This window comes from Engystomops pustulosus, chromosome 1 (genome assembly GCF_040894005.1).
Source record: "Engystomops pustulosus chromosome 1, aEngPut4.maternal, whole genome shotgun sequence".
In the NCBI taxonomy this organism is placed as follows: Eukaryota; Metazoa; Chordata; class Amphibia; order Anura; family Leptodactylidae; genus Engystomops; species Engystomops pustulosus.
Window position 1 is genome coordinate 177,940,621 of NC_092411.1, and position 17,610 is coordinate 177,958,230.

The 17,610-nt window shown below is 40.3% G+C and overlaps 1 protein-coding gene across 1 annotated transcript; it reads right to left on the reverse strand.

The window, feature by feature from the left end:
• Positions 1–3,008: 3,008 nt before the first annotated feature.
• Positions 3,009–14,952, reverse strand: REST (RE1 silencing transcription factor). The gene is made up of 4 exons (XM_072113987.1): positions 14,773–14,952; positions 9,861–10,748; positions 6,849–6,932; positions 3,009–5,241 (listed from the first exon to the last, which is right to left on the reverse strand). Exons 2-4 carry the CDS (start codon positions 10,738–10,740, stop codon positions 3,326–3,328), a joined length of 2,880 nt encoding a protein of 959 aa, XP_071970088.1. The 5' UTR covers positions 10,741–10,748; positions 14,773–14,952; the 3' UTR covers positions 3,009–3,325.
• Positions 14,953–17,610: the final 2,658 nt, after the last annotated feature.

The window sequence follows — 17,610 nt, forward strand, 5'->3', positions numbered from 1 at the left end:
CGTAACCAGAAACAACCTCAGTCAACCCCACAGAAATGTAGAATGACATTCTCATGTATACTGCGCTAAAGGCTACTCAATGCCCCATATTTATTAATTGATTTCTTTAAACATGCCTGAATTCATCAGTCAGTGAATAGGAAACGTAACAAAGAATAACATATTACAGAAATAGAAATCCAAGTATCACCAACTACAAAAATCACCTTGTGGTTACATGGGCACTCTAAAACTGATACTTAAAAAAGGCTAGAATGGAATAAATAGTAAATGTAGCAGAATTACCAGTATTCTAATTTACAAGGTTTCTTGAAATTGACCATTAAATGCTAGCTGTAATGTACATTTCCCCCCTCTAGAAAACCTATATAAAAAACACTCAAAAAAGGTTAAACCCAATATATACATTGAATTGACATGTTATTAACTTTTCCACACTTCTCTTTGGATAAAGTCTGAAACGATGAAAAATGAAAAATAGCAACTTTAGTTGGCAGAATTACCCAACAAAGAAAATATTTTTTACAGCGCAAAGGTTGGCTTCTGAATCAGGATATGTGCACGAGAATGCATGCCAATTTAGTCACAAATAGGTCATGATCTTCCCCCGATGCATCACAAAGGGTGAAATATATAACTATTGGCTGAAAATACAAACAAGCTTCCGATTTCACAATCCATACTGCAGGTCCATCTACATGTGATCATTTGCCCAATGTCTATGTGAGACTTACTGTACTTATTTGTGGAAACTGCAGCTGATACACATCGTGTGAATTCACCTAAAAGTGCCAGTTGGATTTATTTTCCTACCTGGAAGTATGCAGGTACAACGTATTTTATGTAGAAGTGCCTGAAACATTAGTATTAAGAAAAAGTGCACTTGCAACTATACACTTAAGTTAATCCTTTGAAGAAAAAAAAACTACACTAACCAGTGCTGTGTTCTGAAGAGTGTGTAGTTTGCCTGCTTTATCTTATAAAAATTCTCTAGGCATTAGATGGACATCACAAATCTATTTTTTTTGTTTTTGGATATTTTTTTAATATATACAGAATACAATACTAAAATCTAGAAGTTTAAGATTTTAGACATGCAATGATTGTCAGAGCAGAAATAAAGAAACAAAAACCCAAGAAAAAACTTGGAAGTTCTATACGCAGTGACTGTCCCTACCCATAAATGCCTATACTGAAAAGCATTGAAGATACACTTAAGCAGGTAATCACCCAGAGCGTATGTGACACATACACAAACAAATCCACTCTGAATGTTAAAATCTCATTTTTCTTCAGTTTCCAGAACTGCCAGCATGAATAATTGAAGGATCTTCTAGTAGCATTAACCTAAGGAATACAGTGAAACCGTATATAGAAGATACATTTCAACAAGGCAACTATATAGGTCCTTATAGGAAACTAAACACTGGAGTCCATCTGGCTGCCATGCTTACATAAGTACAAATATATATTTTTCCCCATATATATTCTAGGTCAGTGTTGCACAAGTACTTCCACAGCAATGCAGCTAGTGCAGAACACCACTTAGGATTTTGCATTAATAAGTATATTTAAAATGGGTCCATCACTAAGGGCACACATGCACAAACAGATCTCCCTGCCAACATTTACAGAAACTAGTTAAAACTTCTCTACAGTGCCCCTTGTGGCAAAACTGGAAAATGCATGTTTAAGTTTTAAATATTCAGGACAGACTAATGTGAACCAAGGACTTTGGCCTAAGTGAGCGCAACACACAATGACTAGAAAATCTGTACAAACTGCATAGGTAAAAGTAATGTGCAATTGTATATAACCGTAAAGCATTACAAGGAAATTTTTTAAAACTAAACTATGACAAATACATTAACTTGAATCAGAGTTAGGCCTCATTCAAAAGTCTGTGCACGTGAGAAGAGAGGAAAAGTGAGCACTCCTCACCCCTACCCTTTCTATTGAGAGCCACGCAGCTGTGCCGCAAACCAGGTAAAATATAGGGCATATCCTGTATATGTCGGACACGGTACGGTGAGACACTATGCTTACTGCATTGTGACCGACTGTCAGATCACGGCCACAATTACGTGCGAATGGGGCCTTAGGGTGGAAGTTGTACCCTTATCAAGGCTATATAAATATGACAGCTACAAACCCCATATTCGGTTTGGTACAATGCAAATAAATCCATACCCTATGCATATGTACTGTAATAAATGTAAAAGAAAAAGTGCATTAAGAGAAATCTAATTTCTATAGCCTGTTATCCTGACTTGCCATGAAGTGACATTTATAGACTCCATGCATATAATATCTACATATTCTGCTCTGGAAAACAATGAGGTCATAAATCTGTATCTCATAATCCAGACTGCTGTAAATAACCCTGCAGAATTATTGTTTAATATTAAATATTAACTATTATAACTTGGCTTCCCTGTCAGTCTCATGATTCTGAATAGAATAGCATCAAACTTGTGGATAGGTGAAAAGTGGCATTCTTGTGAGAACTCCTTTCAGGAAGTAAAACCTAAAGAGCATATTTATATAGAACATTTCACACAAGCACGGCAATTCTAGTGATTTGAGACAGAGGATAACCAAATATATGAGCCCTTGAGTAAGAGTTGAAAATGAATGCTGGATAAGGGACTGGAAAACGCAACACTGGCTGTCAATTTACAATCCAAAACAAATGGCTAAGCCCAGAGGGTAAATAATTGCTTCTGCCATTGGTCTTTCTGTGCAATGTAGGAATGTTGAATGCAATGTTATTTTAGAAAGGACTGGTGGCATTTCAATAGTCAGTAAAAGGCACGACTAGTAGAAACCAAAAGGGCACTCATCCTTTCAAGACACAGTTTCATAGCACATATGTAATACATTTACAAACATTATTAGAATCATCACTGAATGCATCACCACTGCAAACATCTAGGATAGTATTTCATTTAACGTAGGAAGAAAATCTAGAAATTACAAATATCAGTAATTTCCCCAAAACTGAATAGTTTCACTTTTCAAATTTATACAACCATGATTCTGTTTATCACTTTGAGATTTTATGTTTCAAAGATGCCATAGATTTATATTTTCAGATATGTACAATAAAAAGCTTGGTAGTTGTGACAGGCCTTATTCTGAATGGGACTGTAAATGCATATATTGAATAGAGCTTGAAATAAAACCAAATCCAAATATTAAATAGTATTTGTTAACTGGTCCATGGTTGTATTATTTGTGTCAATACAGTGTCATTCGCAAGACATCATGTAACAATGTAAAAGGGCCCAATCGTTAACTGTAATGACCAAGTTCATTGGTTAACTTATAACCGATTTTGTGCCGCTTTCTCCAGGTAATACACATTCACCAAATGGCGTTTCAGATGCTTTGTATACTCTTCTGCTTTCTTGAATACACGATCACAAAAAATGCAGACAAAACTCTCTTTAGAAACACTGGTGGACACAGAAGGCACTTCAAGAAGAGGCGGGGATTCTAGAGTCTCCTGAGGAGACTGTAAACCATTCACACCGGAGTCATCACTCCTTTCTGATACACTGTCACTGATATCACTGCCTTCATGGCTGTGAATTCCCTCATCTTCCTCCATGTCCAGAGTTTCATTAGTAGTTGCCTCACATGGTTTCTGTCCAGTTTCTTTTGGGTGACAATCATTAATATTTTTTGTCATTGTTGGAGAGGGCACTTGCTCTGAATTACTTGTATTTGTTTGCTCCTGCTCTTTGTGCTCTTCTGAACTTCTATTTGGTGGGGAATCTGTTACATTTTCAGATTCCTCACTTGTAGAGTCACTGCAGGGCGGTCCACTAGTCTCCTGGCAGGGCGGTCCACTAGTCTCCTGGCAGGGCGGTCCACTAGTCTCCTGGCAGGGCGGTCCACTAGTCTCCTGGCAGGGCGGTCCACTAGTCTCCTGGCAGGGCGGTCCACTAGTCTCCTGGCAGGGCGGTCCACTAGTCTCCTGGCAGGGCGGTCCACTAGTCTCCTCGCTACAGTCGACTTCAGGAACGGATTCAGGTTTTTCTAATGGAATAGTATCAACTGAGGGTTGTAGATCAGATGCATTTTGAGGTTCTGCCACAGGTTCATCAATAACTGGGCTTATTGCAGGTGGGGTTTCATGTTCCTTCTCCATGTTAAAACCTGAATCCATCTCAGAAGGCAATGAATCAGTTTCTGGGGTTATTTCCACGGCAGGTGAACGGAGATTAGAGTTGAGATCAGATACAGATACATCGCTAATTGTACTTTCTTCTATTTTACCTTCATCACTCAAGTTGCTGTCCTCAACGGTGGTTAAGATGTCTAGGACTTTTTCCTGTACCGTTTCTGTAACAGATTCAATACTTTTTTCTGCCTGTTGTATTTGAGTATTCATATCTACAGGGTTGTCTAACTTAACCTCCTCAGAATCCTTCTCTGTTGTTGACTTACTGGATTTACCTTTTGTGACAGTAGCAGCTTTGGGTGCTATAGTGGACTTCTTGTGTTTATTTTTTAAAGTTTTCTTATGCTTTGTTTTCTTCACAGAAACTTTCTTTTTCTCACATCTACCAGCTCGCACTGCTTTTCTAGGGACATCATGGGTATGTTTAGTTTTTTGCACCAACTTTCTCTTCTTTACATTAGTATTTTGTACATCAGTCGGTTTTTCCAATAACACACTAGCCTTCCTTTTAGCAGATTTACCTTTATCAAGGTTTGTGTCTTCTTCTGTCTTGGAGGAAGTGGGCTTGTGGCTTCGTGTGGTGATATGACCAACAGGAGGAGCAGCTTGCTTAACCTTTAAACATTTCTCCTTCTCTGCTTTAAGTTTTACCTCAGATTTCTTTTCTGGAGCCTCAATTTTAGCTTCAGTGTTCTCCTTTTCTTTTTTATCTGAACTGACATCTGAACCTGCTACATCTCCTTTTTTTGTCCTCAGTTTGACTTTAGAAACATCCATTGTAATATCAGCACAGCCAGAATGTCTGGATTTGATGTGATACTGCAAATTACACTTCTTAGACGCAGCATAATCACAAACAGGGCACAGGAATTGTCTCGGATTAACATGTAATTCAACATGTTTCTTGAAGTTGCTGCGGTCAGCAGTCTTGTAGTTACAGTGTGGACATGTCAAAGGTTTAGGTCCATTGTGGACCTGTCGGGCATGTCGTGTCACTTCATGTTGGTTTGATGCAACATAACTGCATTGCTCACATTTAAATGGTTTTTCACCTAAATAAACAGAAATTATTTATTAAGATAAGTCAAATGCAGTATTTAAAACAAAATCTGTTACAGAAATATACAAAATTACACATTTGGACTTTAAGGCCAAGGAATTATGGATGACTCGTGAGACTAGACCATTTCCCAATTTAATCTACTGTTGACATATTAAGGCTAATTTCACAAGTCCTATATGAGGACCGCATTTCATGGCCTGCCTCATGGAAGGGACCCCAATAATCATAATTATATACAATTACAGTCTGGCATGGTTGTCCCACCAGGAATAATATAAAACTACAATGCTTGGAGTTCCTTCCCAGGGGCAGTGTTTGGTGCAAGAAATGTGGCCACCATACAGCATGAGAACACCGTAGATGTGTCAGTTTAAAAAGCTAACACTAAGGAAGTATAATATAGCAACAGGTCTGTACAACTAGTAGTCAAGACAACACAGAATATGTTGTGCAATAAACACTGAAAGAATACTAACAGGCTCATGGTTTTTGGCATTACTCCTGTGCCACCCCTCTGGATAGATAAGGGCAGGAGGCTGCATATAGAAACAATATTTATGCATATATACTGTGCTACATAAATATTTCAATATCTTTTCCTGCCCTATATATGTATAACTATTACATTAAAAAGTAAAAGAAGGACAAACCATACATATAAATGGAGGCATTGCAGGTGGTTATGAAAACATGCACAAATTACATAATAAAAAATCCATACCCAGCTTCTCCAATGAAGGCATTGTTAAGAGAAAGAATATAGATTTACAGTTAAAAGACAGTCTAGAAAAACATTTTTAATTATATAGTTTTCTAAGCAGTAAAATCTACATTACATATTAAAGCAGGGCTAAGCTACAAATATGAGCTAAAAAAGCAATATACCAGAACTGCAAGGAACAGAAATGTAGGTAAACTTTAGTCGGTACCAACGCGTTTCTCTCTTGGACTTCTCTATTTAGCTATGAAAGGGGTTTTCCAAGACCAAAAAAAAAACTATGTGGCCGGGAGGGGGTTGTTTAAAGAATTAAACATTTACTTACCTCTGGGGTCCCCAACCGACCCCCCCCCCTAATGGTCCCACGCAGCTACCTCTCCGGTGTGCCGAGTTCAGCTTCCGGTCGCCCACCCGCCACAGTGCTGTATCATGTGCTGAAATATGGGGTGGGTGGACGTGGCTAGCCACCTCCGCCAACCGGAAGCTGAACTCAGGAAAGTCGGCGTCGCGGGACATCGGGAGGGACCACGGAGGTAAGTAAATTTTTATTTCTTTAAACAGCCCCCTCCCAGCTAGATATTTTTTTTTAGGACTGACAACCCCTTGAAGCACGATTTTCCCTAATGTTTTTGCATGGCTTTCACAGATTTTAGGTTGTGTACAGCAGGAAGAATCCTGTCAGATTCCTGAGGTTTAGTTAGAAAAGTAGTTCACCTTAAATTGTCCCTAACCCTAAATAATTGTCAATAAAGAAAATTTTAAATTCAATTTAAAATGAGACAATGAGTGAACTTATTTACACTTAATGAGCTCTACGTTTTCACTTTTCATTTGAAAGATAAAACAAATAATAGGTCAAAGTCACATATGTAACCAACCTGAATGAGTCCGCATGTGTCTGGTCAAATGAGTCTTTTGCGAACTCGAGTAAGGACACATGACACACTGATAAGGTCGTTCCCCTTTAAAAAAAAAAAAAAAAAAAATAACAATCATTCAACTGCAGATACAAAGATAACAAAATAATGATAAATGAAAAAACTCAATTACAAAGAACATACAGCAACCTTTACAAGAAAAGAAAAAATTAAAAGCAAAACATTTAGCTTTTACATTAGGAAATTCTACACAATGTTCTAATAAATGTCACATCCTCACAACTCACAAGATTTTTTTTTTGTTTTTGCTCGGAGTATTCACTGTCGAGAATAGATCAAAAAAAGAGCTCACCCTGCCATGAACCATGTGATCGGTTTTGTGACTGCGCCAAAACTTAAATGCCCCTTAAAGGACATTAAAAAAAAAAAAAAAAAGAGACCCTTGGGCCTTCTGTCAGTTTTGGGCAGATTACAGCTTATCTCTAGCTGGTCATACGACCTTTGCAGGCCCAGAGCCCTAGCTCTGAACAACATCTCCTGTGATGTAGAGAAGCTGGAAGGGATGGTGATGGGTAGAGGTATCAAACTCTCTACACTCTGTATCAATGGCTGCAGACATCACAACCTGGACAGTGCTGTGCTAAAGCTAGAGGCATGTCGGCTTCTCAAACTGTCTATTATTGTGCAAAGAGGGAGAATAATGGTCTTTAGGTAGGACAGTGTGCATTCAATTTCCACAAAAATTAACTGGTACAATTGGGAAGACTATTCTGCTGACACACAGGGATGTTGAACTGGCTGGGATACCACATAGGACAGTGATGGTGAACCTTTTAGAGACTGAGTGCCCAAACTACAACCGAAAGCCACATATTTTCGTATATATTGGCATCCTGAATACACCAATACAGTAGCAAGATCGAGAAATTTGGATTATCATTGTAGCTTCCTTAACAGGATGAATCGCAGGCCCTGAGAAGGGGCTTCAATTATAATCCAGCTCTATCCACTCCTCCTCCTGTACTTCAAGTCACTTTAAAATAGTGCTGAACAGGACAAGTTCTGGGCTGCCTGTGACTGCCAGAGTAGTCCTGAATGTTGACCTTTGTGCTGGGTGATGGCCTGGGTGCCCACAGAGAGGGCTCAGAGTGCCACCTCTGGCACCCGTGCCATAGGTTCGCCACCACTGACATAGGAGATGGATGCTATGTGGGGAGAAAAGTGCTCCAGTATGCTCAGGAATCATAAGAGATATATTTTTTTAAGAAATGTGTGCTAGGGCATATGGATGCCATTTCTGAGCTTTCTTTTGAATTGAGAATCCTGAAAACCCATTTCATAAGGTGAGTTTACATCAGGTAAGTCAGCAAGGAATGTTTTGATACACAAGCCTACTAGGGGAGATTTTGTTGCACACATTTCAGTGTTCGTTTGCCAAGATATTTATCCCAGTGTCTGACAATAATACACCTCTCCACTGTCAGGGAAGATCATAACACCAGCTCCTCCTCTCAGACAGTGGAGTCGTTCATAATGGTCAGATTGAGTCAGATCTCGGCAATTGTGTGAGCTAGAAAGAAAATGCACAGTGCCCCTGAATCTCTGTAGCAGCCCTGACAGAATGTTATGCTAATCCCCATATGTGTGGATGGTCAGTTTGTGTTAATCGCTTTCTTTCCTGTGCTCTGCTGACAGATGAGAGATAAAGGAATCTGATAAAGTGTCTAAAGATTTAAGAGCAGAATCATCAAGTGAAATGGTCTGGGTATGCAAAGATTTAATCATTAGCCTGGTATCCTTGTGGTGTACAGAATTGACAAGGCTTTCAGATATACTCCCTGCAGTGAGCAGTGTAAGGAGCAGAAGAGATGCACTGAGAAGATGCTTTACTTAATAAATTATATTACAAGGTTTACTATTATACCATTTACTATTTTACAATTATTATTATTATTACTATTAATTTCTGAAATAAAATTAAAAAATAGTTCATTTTTTTCATGTGTATTTAACGCTAAACTAATTGGAGCTAGCCTTACATTGTCCTGCTTAAAGTTAAAAGAAACCTACCACGTGAAATAGTAGTTATAAGCTTCAAATACCGAGCACCAGCTCAGAGTGAGCTGGCGCCGAAGCATATTTTCGTTATTGTCATAAACCACTGTATTGCGGTTTAAACACTTTTTAATCTTTAGATGTGAAGCAGCTTCGGCTCACCATGCGCGCAACAGTGATGTCACCGGCACTTCCAATGTAGGCGCGCGTAAGGTCATACGCTTGGTGCGCCAAAGCTACTTCACATCTAAAGATTAAAAAGGGTTTCAACCGCAATACAGCGGTTTATGACAATAACGAAAACATCCTCCGGCACCAGCTCACCCTGAGCTGATGCTCGTATTTGAAGCTTACAACTACTATTTCATGCAGTAGGTTTCCTTTAAAGGACATCTACCACCAGGATGAAACACTGTATGCAGACTCCATTAACATCTATGGAGCCTGGAGTCCCTCAGGCCCATTTGCATACAGTACTTCATTCTGGTGGTAGATGCCCTTTAAAACAAATTTTTTTTGCATACTAACATTTCTTTACTCTATTGATCTGCTACTAACATCTAAAGCTAACCTGTCACCACACCAACCCTTGCTCAAATTCCATTAAATTCTTCACCATTTCTGATTTCCTGTTATATTCTGAAATAAAAAACCTGTACCAAAAAAGTCTTTTTGACACCATTTGTGCAACACCACTTTTTTTCACACATCATTGCAAAAAAGCTATAACGTGTGAATATACCCCAAAGGGTGATGACACACAGTCCAGCAGCTGCAGAAGACCAAAAACATACAACCCCGCTTCATTTTTGCCACTGAACTATGTGTTCTTACCAGAAGTTGTGGTTGCACTTAGGGTAATAGCTCATTCATGTGAATAAAAAGCATTTCAAAGCAAATGTCACAAGCCAGTGATCACAAATTTCCATCTAAAGTAATTGCATTTTGAAACATTACCTGTATGTGTTCTTATATGTTGAATATAGTTATTTTTACGGTCAGAGAAATAAGAACATTGGGAGCAGGAATAAACAATCCTTGGGAAATGATTTCTGAGATGTTTCTTCCAGTGGTACTCGCTGACTGTTGTATAAGTACATATGGTGCACTTGTAAACCCTCTCGTTGTCAGAAGCTTTGTTATGGTGCTTTAAATGGGCCAAGTAGTGATCAAAACGGTTGGTGTTGTAGCCACATCTGTCGCATCGTATAGGCCCTTTTGAAAAGTCCACTTCCTCAGGCGAACAGGAACCTGAATCTTGTGCATTTTTACTAGAATCATGATCAATGAACCGCTTGGCGCTATGATCTTTAATGTGATGAACAAACTCTTCCTCAGATTCTGCCTTGTACTGACAAGGTCTGCATCTAAAAGGCTTGCTTTTCACAGATTTTGTTTTGTCTTCAGTTCTGGAAGGAGGATTCTCGGGTTTTTTCCCCGGTTCCGCTTTCGATCTAGTTTCCGGGGGAGGTGTTTGTTGGTCATCTGATTTAGCCTCCTGGACCTCAGAAGGTTCCACTTCCATAGTTTCAAACATACCCGATTCACTTTCTATATTTGACTCTTCTAAATCCAATCTTTCCCCATCGCTTTCTGAAAAACTATTTTCATAAACAGTTGTCAATTCAGCCATTTGCCTGTCTTCATCTAAGGAATAATCACAGCAGCCGCTGTTAACTTCTCCAGTCAATGCAACATTTGCTAGCATGATGAGTCGAGGAGCTGCCATCTCCGCTTTGGAAAGGTCATGTAAGCCATACATGTCGCCCATACCAAAACTCCCACCGTTACCGAATAAGTTGTTGCCACCAGGTTGGCTAACCATTTGTGTAGCCATGGTGAAAGCTAAATGGGAAAATAGAAATGTTTGTGTTAGGAAAAAAATACCAAACAAAAAACTGTGTATACAGTATCAGTACTTTTAAGGAGATCTGCCATGTTGGAATCAACCATCAGAAGTAGACCTGTAGGTAGATTCCTTCTACCTGTGTTTGCCCTAATCTGTAAATTAATATGCCTGGAAACTAACCTAACTTGTTAAAAACTTTAGTAATATGTAAATTAACTATGGAGGCTACTGGAGCGTGTAGTAGCCTGGCCGGCCAATGGGAAATAAGGCTACTCCACGCCCCAGTAGCCTCTGCAGTTGGTTGACATATTAATAAAATAAAAATTTTAACAAGTGAGGTTAGGTTCCAAGATTGTTAAATTACAGATTAAGGAGGAGGCAGGAGGAATCTACCATCAGATATACTTCTGATGCTAGATTCCTCATGGTAGGTTTCCTTTAAGAAAGAAAAGAAAAGTCGTGCCACATAAACAAGCCCTAAATTGCTCAATCAACAAATAAATTAAAATGCTTTGCCTCTTAGATGGCGATGCAAAAAACACAATACGTTTTTATTCTGCAACTAACCACTCAACATAAATAAAAGCTACATAAATGGCATGTACATAGAGAAAATAAGAAATCCTTCGGCACCAACATGAGACGAGTTGCAAAAAAAAAAAAAAAAAAAAAAAATCTTCTCTTTATTGAAGATCCATTAAAATAAACAAATAACGCGTTTCGGACCATGCTGTCGCGGTCCTTTCTCAAACCTATAATATCTAATGTTTTTTCCTGCAACTTTATGGATATTTTAGTAGATCTTCAATAAAGAGAAGTTTTTTTTATTGCAACTCAACTCAAAGGATTTCTTCTTTTCTCTATGTACAAGTCTACTTGGGACCGGACCAGGCTATTTTCTCCAGATGAGCACAGCGAATTGAACACCTGACGGGATAAGCGCCACGGGCAAGTACGCACCATTTTTGTTTTTTTCCTTTTTTACATAGATGGCATATTGCCGCAATTTTACTAACCATCCTAACCTATATTGTGTTTAAGTTAATAAACAATTACAGTAGATTCTTTTTCTTTGCATCCCCCATCAAAATTTTTTTTTTTTTCTTAAATTGAATCCATGGGGTATCGGGACATTAAAAAAAAACAACAAATGTTACGGTATTCCTTTAGTCTCAGATATGAGGTCACTTAGCAAATGCATATATAGCACCTGAAATCTGTTATCAGCATAATTTGCCTTCCTACAGCAGACTGGCGCTCCTTCCCTTCCAAGCCCCACCGTGTTGCCCCTACAGAAGTTTATGACGTGTGGGATATCACTACATTCTAGAGAAACTGTGTAGCAAACTATGGGGTACACATTTTACTTTAACCCCATCTTAAAAAATAATTTGGGGACCAAAGCGATGTTTTAGGTTTTTTGGGGGTGGGGGAGGGTGGATGGAAATCAATCATATGAGCCAATGCTCATTTCATGTGAGATGCTTTAAAGGGGTTTTCCCACGAACAAACGTTAGGCTCCATTCACGGGACAAGGCCTAACTTGCTGATCAGTGGGGGTCTCAGTGATGAGTCTCACAGATCACAAAAACGAGGGGTACCTCCATCAGACCCTTTGTTGCTCCTTCAGATTAATGGAGCAGACGAGGACCGCTCCGCCAGACTTATGGACCACGTATGGCCGTTCTGCTCTGTTAATCTCTTTGGAGCTGACGGAGATTGCCAAGCACCGCATCCAGGGGAAACCATGTTGTAAACAGCAGGACTGACGGAGACAGGTTGGAATTATATCTATGAAATGCTGTATTTTCGTTAATAATAATTATTTTGAGAATGTTATTTTTTGTTATCCTGAATATAAAGAATCTCGTCTTTGTGGGAATACCCCTTTAAGCGTTGCTCAGCTATCTCAGTCATCGCCATAGAGATGAACGGAGAAGACAGCACATGCGTGATTGGCTTCTCTCGTTCACTGAGACCTAACTTGAGGCTAACTTGTCACTGGAGAACCCCTTTAACGTAGATAAATGTAAAGTTATGCATTTGGGCCAAGGAAGCAAAATGTAAAACTAAGTTCTATAAAATCTATTATTCCATTAAACTGCAGCAGAAAAAGACCTGGGGGTATTGGTGGATGGTAAACTTAATTTTAGTGACCATAAATCATGGAATGTATTGAATGAGGAATATTATTCTAAGGACATAGCTTTGGCCTTATACAAATCCCTGGTCAGACCACACACTGAATATTGTGTACAATTTTGGGCACCAGTGTATAAAAAGGATATAATAGAAGTTCAATGGGTACAGAGGAGAGCAACCAGGATTATTAGAGGAATGGGGGACTAGAATAAAAGGACAGATTACAATATTTGGGGTAATTCATCTTAGAAAAAAAGACGACTGAGAAGAGATGTCATTACATTGTACAAATATCTGAACAGGCAGTACAAGTATCTTTTCAAAGATCTTTTTATACCAAAGCCTGTGGCCAGGACAAGCGGCATCCTCTACCCTTAGAGGGGAAGTGATTCTTTACTGTAAGAGCAGTGAGACTATGGAGCTCTCTGCCGCAGGAGGTTGTTATGGTAGATTCTTAGTACATGTTCAAGAGAGTCCTGGATGCCGTTCTTGAGAGCAAAAATATCACATTTTGATGTATTATTTTTCTATTATTTGGCCCAACTGGCATCAGTCTTGTACAAATCTTGTACACCCCAACTTTACAGTTACTAAGCAGAAACAGAGTTTCGGAACAAGTAAAGTCCCTGAGGCCACGTTCACACATTGTGTTTTGAGACACAATCCAAGGACTTCCTTGGTAATCACATGCCCAGCTAACATCGAATTGCCGAAACGCAATGTAACCTGGACATGTGATCACAGGGGAAGCCCTTGGATTGAGTCTCAAAACTTGTGGGAGGTTTTGTGTCCCAAATCGCAATAAGAGACTCCCTTAAATTTTTGTTATTGTTTCCCTTTAAGAGTGAGAGATTTAATGTAAGTTATGTCATACTAGTTAAGCATACTATTGGCTGGTATAATATAAGATAGCAAAAATTAAATGAAAAAAAGTTCTGTGTAGGCTTTAACGGGAGAAATAATCAGCATGATGTGTGCAGTGTCTGTCACAGAAAACCTGCAGCCATTATGCCCCTTGTGCAACAGTTCAGCACCACAGGCACTAGTGGTCACATGAACACCATGCTCCATTGTCAGCCATTTATGAGAGAAACTTTGGGTGGAACTTTTTATGAGTTTTTGTTATATTATTGGATTACACCCTAGTAATCCTGGAAGCCCCACACACAACTATATACAAACACAAAGCAGCGGCCCCCGAGCTGTGGAGGTGTCCCCCCGAGAAGATCTCCGCAGCCATCACGTCGTTTCCGCTCCTTGTGCCGTGGAAAGTAAACTTCCCACCCGCCCATGTTCCCCTACAATGCCCGGCCATAGCTGAGCAGGCCTCGTCCAGGGCACGTACACACGACAAGTCATAACTTTATAGACAGCCCCCCCCGCTTCTACACGAGAGGAGGAGGGAACGAGCAGGCGACATCCCCGGAGGCAGAAATCAGCACCAGCACGGGCGGGAGAGGTCCTATCAGCTTTACCTCGGCCTCATTACCGTCCACCGGGGGTTACAGGGCACACAAAGTAGTTAGAAGGCAGGCAGCCACCCCACCCCCACCAGGGTCACACCCAATGTCACTTCTTTCCACCGGGATGACTACAGTGACGAGAAGTCAGGGGCCGAGATCAGCCCTGGACAGCGCCTTTCCCAGCCAGCACGGCGCAGCCGCCTACAAGCAGCCCGAGCAGCAGCGGACAGCGACCACAGCAGCGGACAGCAGCCTCGCACCTAGCGCTGCTCGGAGAACAAGCGGGGGCTCACTACAAGGGGCGCTCGCAAACTTGGCCTAGACTCTCAAGTCCGCGCACACGTTGAAGTTTCCTACAGTTGCCAGAAAGCGCACACACCTACTTATCTTTCTCCTCAGAGCACCAAGCACTTACCTCGCCCTCAGAAAGGCGTCCCGATGTCAACGAACACGGCCTACTGCTCGACGCTTCCCGTACGAGAGTCTCCACTCTCACATTCCTACACACGCCGCACTCACACTCCCCCTCCCTTCTGTGCAACGACGGCAGGAGCGCGCGCGTCACCAAGCTCTCCCCTGCGTGCGCGTCCCCGGCGCGGGAACTACACCTGGACTACAGTGCACGGAATCCATGTGGTGAAGACGTTAATGCATGCCATGTTTAGTGTAAACAAGGGGTTTCCACACGTACGGTTAACAAACGGGGAAATATACATAAAATCTACTACAGTCACATCCAAAAGATTTCAAAATGGCTGCAACTCGTGAAAAAATATTCTCAGTTTTACCTGTAGTTGCAACAATTATGCAGCATTCACACAAACGTATGAACGCAAAATTTCGTCCATATATACGGCCCCCATAGTCTATGGCACAAAGGCTCAATATGGTGAGGACTCGTGCCATGGCTACAAAAGTATAGAACGTGCTCTATCTTTGGCTGCTGGAAGAGCCCTGCAGCTCTATTTTCTATAGAGAGGGGAGTAGCAGTGTGGGCTCGTGTTCGTGTAAATGTAGCCTATTTCCCCTGAAAATAAGACACCCACCAAAAATGAGACCTGGTACAATTTTCTTCAAGCTTAGAAATAAAAGACCTCCGCTGAAAATTAGGCCTAGCGCAGTCATTGCTACAGCTCCCCCGCACTATACATTAGTATTAGTAGATCTTTTATATACTACAAGAGGGTATGACATGGGGAAGAATTCATGGGATAAAATCACTGACTGTTGCATTGAAAATGCGCTATAAGTAGTCTACCCAAACAAGAAGTCCGCAATGTTGGAAAGTGCTGTTGCTAAATGGAAGAGATGGAACCACAAGAAATTCAGCATGAAATTAAGGGTTTGGGGAGTTATGAGGAAGTTCCAGAAGATGATCATACAAGTGTCTTAAAATACTGAGGTCGGCAAATGTACCATGGATTGTTGTACATGGAAGTAGAGTCACAAGTAATTCTTGATGGAATTCAGAGTGTGTCTGGTTATGCTGAGGTTGGTGATGTAATGACTACACTATACTAATAAATGTTGATTTTTTAGCTCAACAATAAATTCTTGTACATCAAAAATAAGACATTCTTTGTAACTAAGACCTAGCATCTCTTTAGGAGCAAAAATTAATATAAGACACTGTCTTATTTTTAGGGAAACGGTATGTACGTTTTAATGCGGAATGTTTTAATTATGTAATTGTAATTGTATGTATATGTGAATGTTTGTTGTGTATTGTTATTGCTGGATGCAGCACTATTATTTGCATTTGGAGAGGAATAAAGTTGTATTTTATCTTATATACCCAAAAATGATCTCTTGTCATTTTATAAGATGATTCACTTGAGGCCAATTTTAGGCTGATTCACTTGAGGCCAATTTTACACTCATGGTGCGGTCACACATAGTGTATGTTTAAACACATTGCAAAACACATGAATTATAAACCACATGTTCAAAGAAAAAAGGAATTTCTACAGCAAGCAAAAATTAATATAATCCAAAAAAATCTAATGCCCCATTAGACATACATGACAAACATGGCCCTTTCGCCTGAGCTCCAGTTGTTGTCTGCCGGCTTTCTCCACTATCATCTCTATTTGCATCCTCTGGCTGCTTATAGAGATGATTACTGTAGTGGAGCAGGAAGCTGGCAGCATCCTGCTGTACTACAGAGCCCATGCGACAGTTCTGTGAAGTAGTGAGCAGGAGGCGATGGAATCCCTACATCACGTCTCCTGCTTCTAGCAGCTCTTCTACAGCAGCCTGCAGCAGGAGGCGCTGTGTAGTGACTTCACCACATCCCGTTCTGCAGATGGAGGATAGGAGGAAATCACTAGTAAAGAGAGGTAAGTATAACTCTTATTTTTTAATTATTCAGTGTGCATATGGGGTTTTGGGGGCATTACTTGGGAGGCTATTTCTGGGTGTTATCAGGCTATCCCTATGCCTTAGTTATATTACTGAGTGTGTTTGTTGCTATTAGTGTGAGGGGCTATGTGGGGTCTTTCAGTAAATGTAAGGGGAATATCACTGAATGTGGGGATTATAAGTGAGTGTGGGGATGATATTAGTGAGTGTGGGGTGCTTTTTTTTTTTTTTAATTTAATTTTCCAAGACATAACAATACAACAAAATCCAGGCTCGCAGGCCCATTACATTACATTAAAGACATGTTACATAATATCAATGTCCCATATCTTAAGACAAAATATTACTTATCTCTAAAAACTCACCCTCCCTTGTACTATTAACCAATGCCCCATCTCCCCAAAGACCCTTTCAGCTGTTCCAGCAGATACCATCGTGTTATAGTGAAAGGACAATAGATGTGCTCCTTTTCAGCATCATTGTAGAACTTCAGTAAAAACCCCCTCCACTTTTTGAACAACTTGGCTTTCAACTTCGACTTCCCCCTCTCTGTCTCCAGTCCCTTCAACTGGAATAATTTCTTCATCTGAGCCGCAACATCTCTCAGGGTTTGTGGTTCAAGCCATCTTTGCAGTAAACATCTCTTCGCAACCAAACTAACTGTGTGAAAAAGCCTTGGCAGATATCCCCTTGTGGGAGTGTCTCATCCTCTTGTGATTGGTCATAGTGAAATAAATACGTCACAGGTTCCCTTTGAATTACCCGACCCCAAATTTCTGTCCCTTATTTTTCCACTTCCTCCCAAAGGACTGAGTTTGTGTGCATTACCATAATCCATGGAAGAGGTCAGTTGCCGGGGTCTGACATTGGGGCAGGCCGTTAGCCGGTCTGG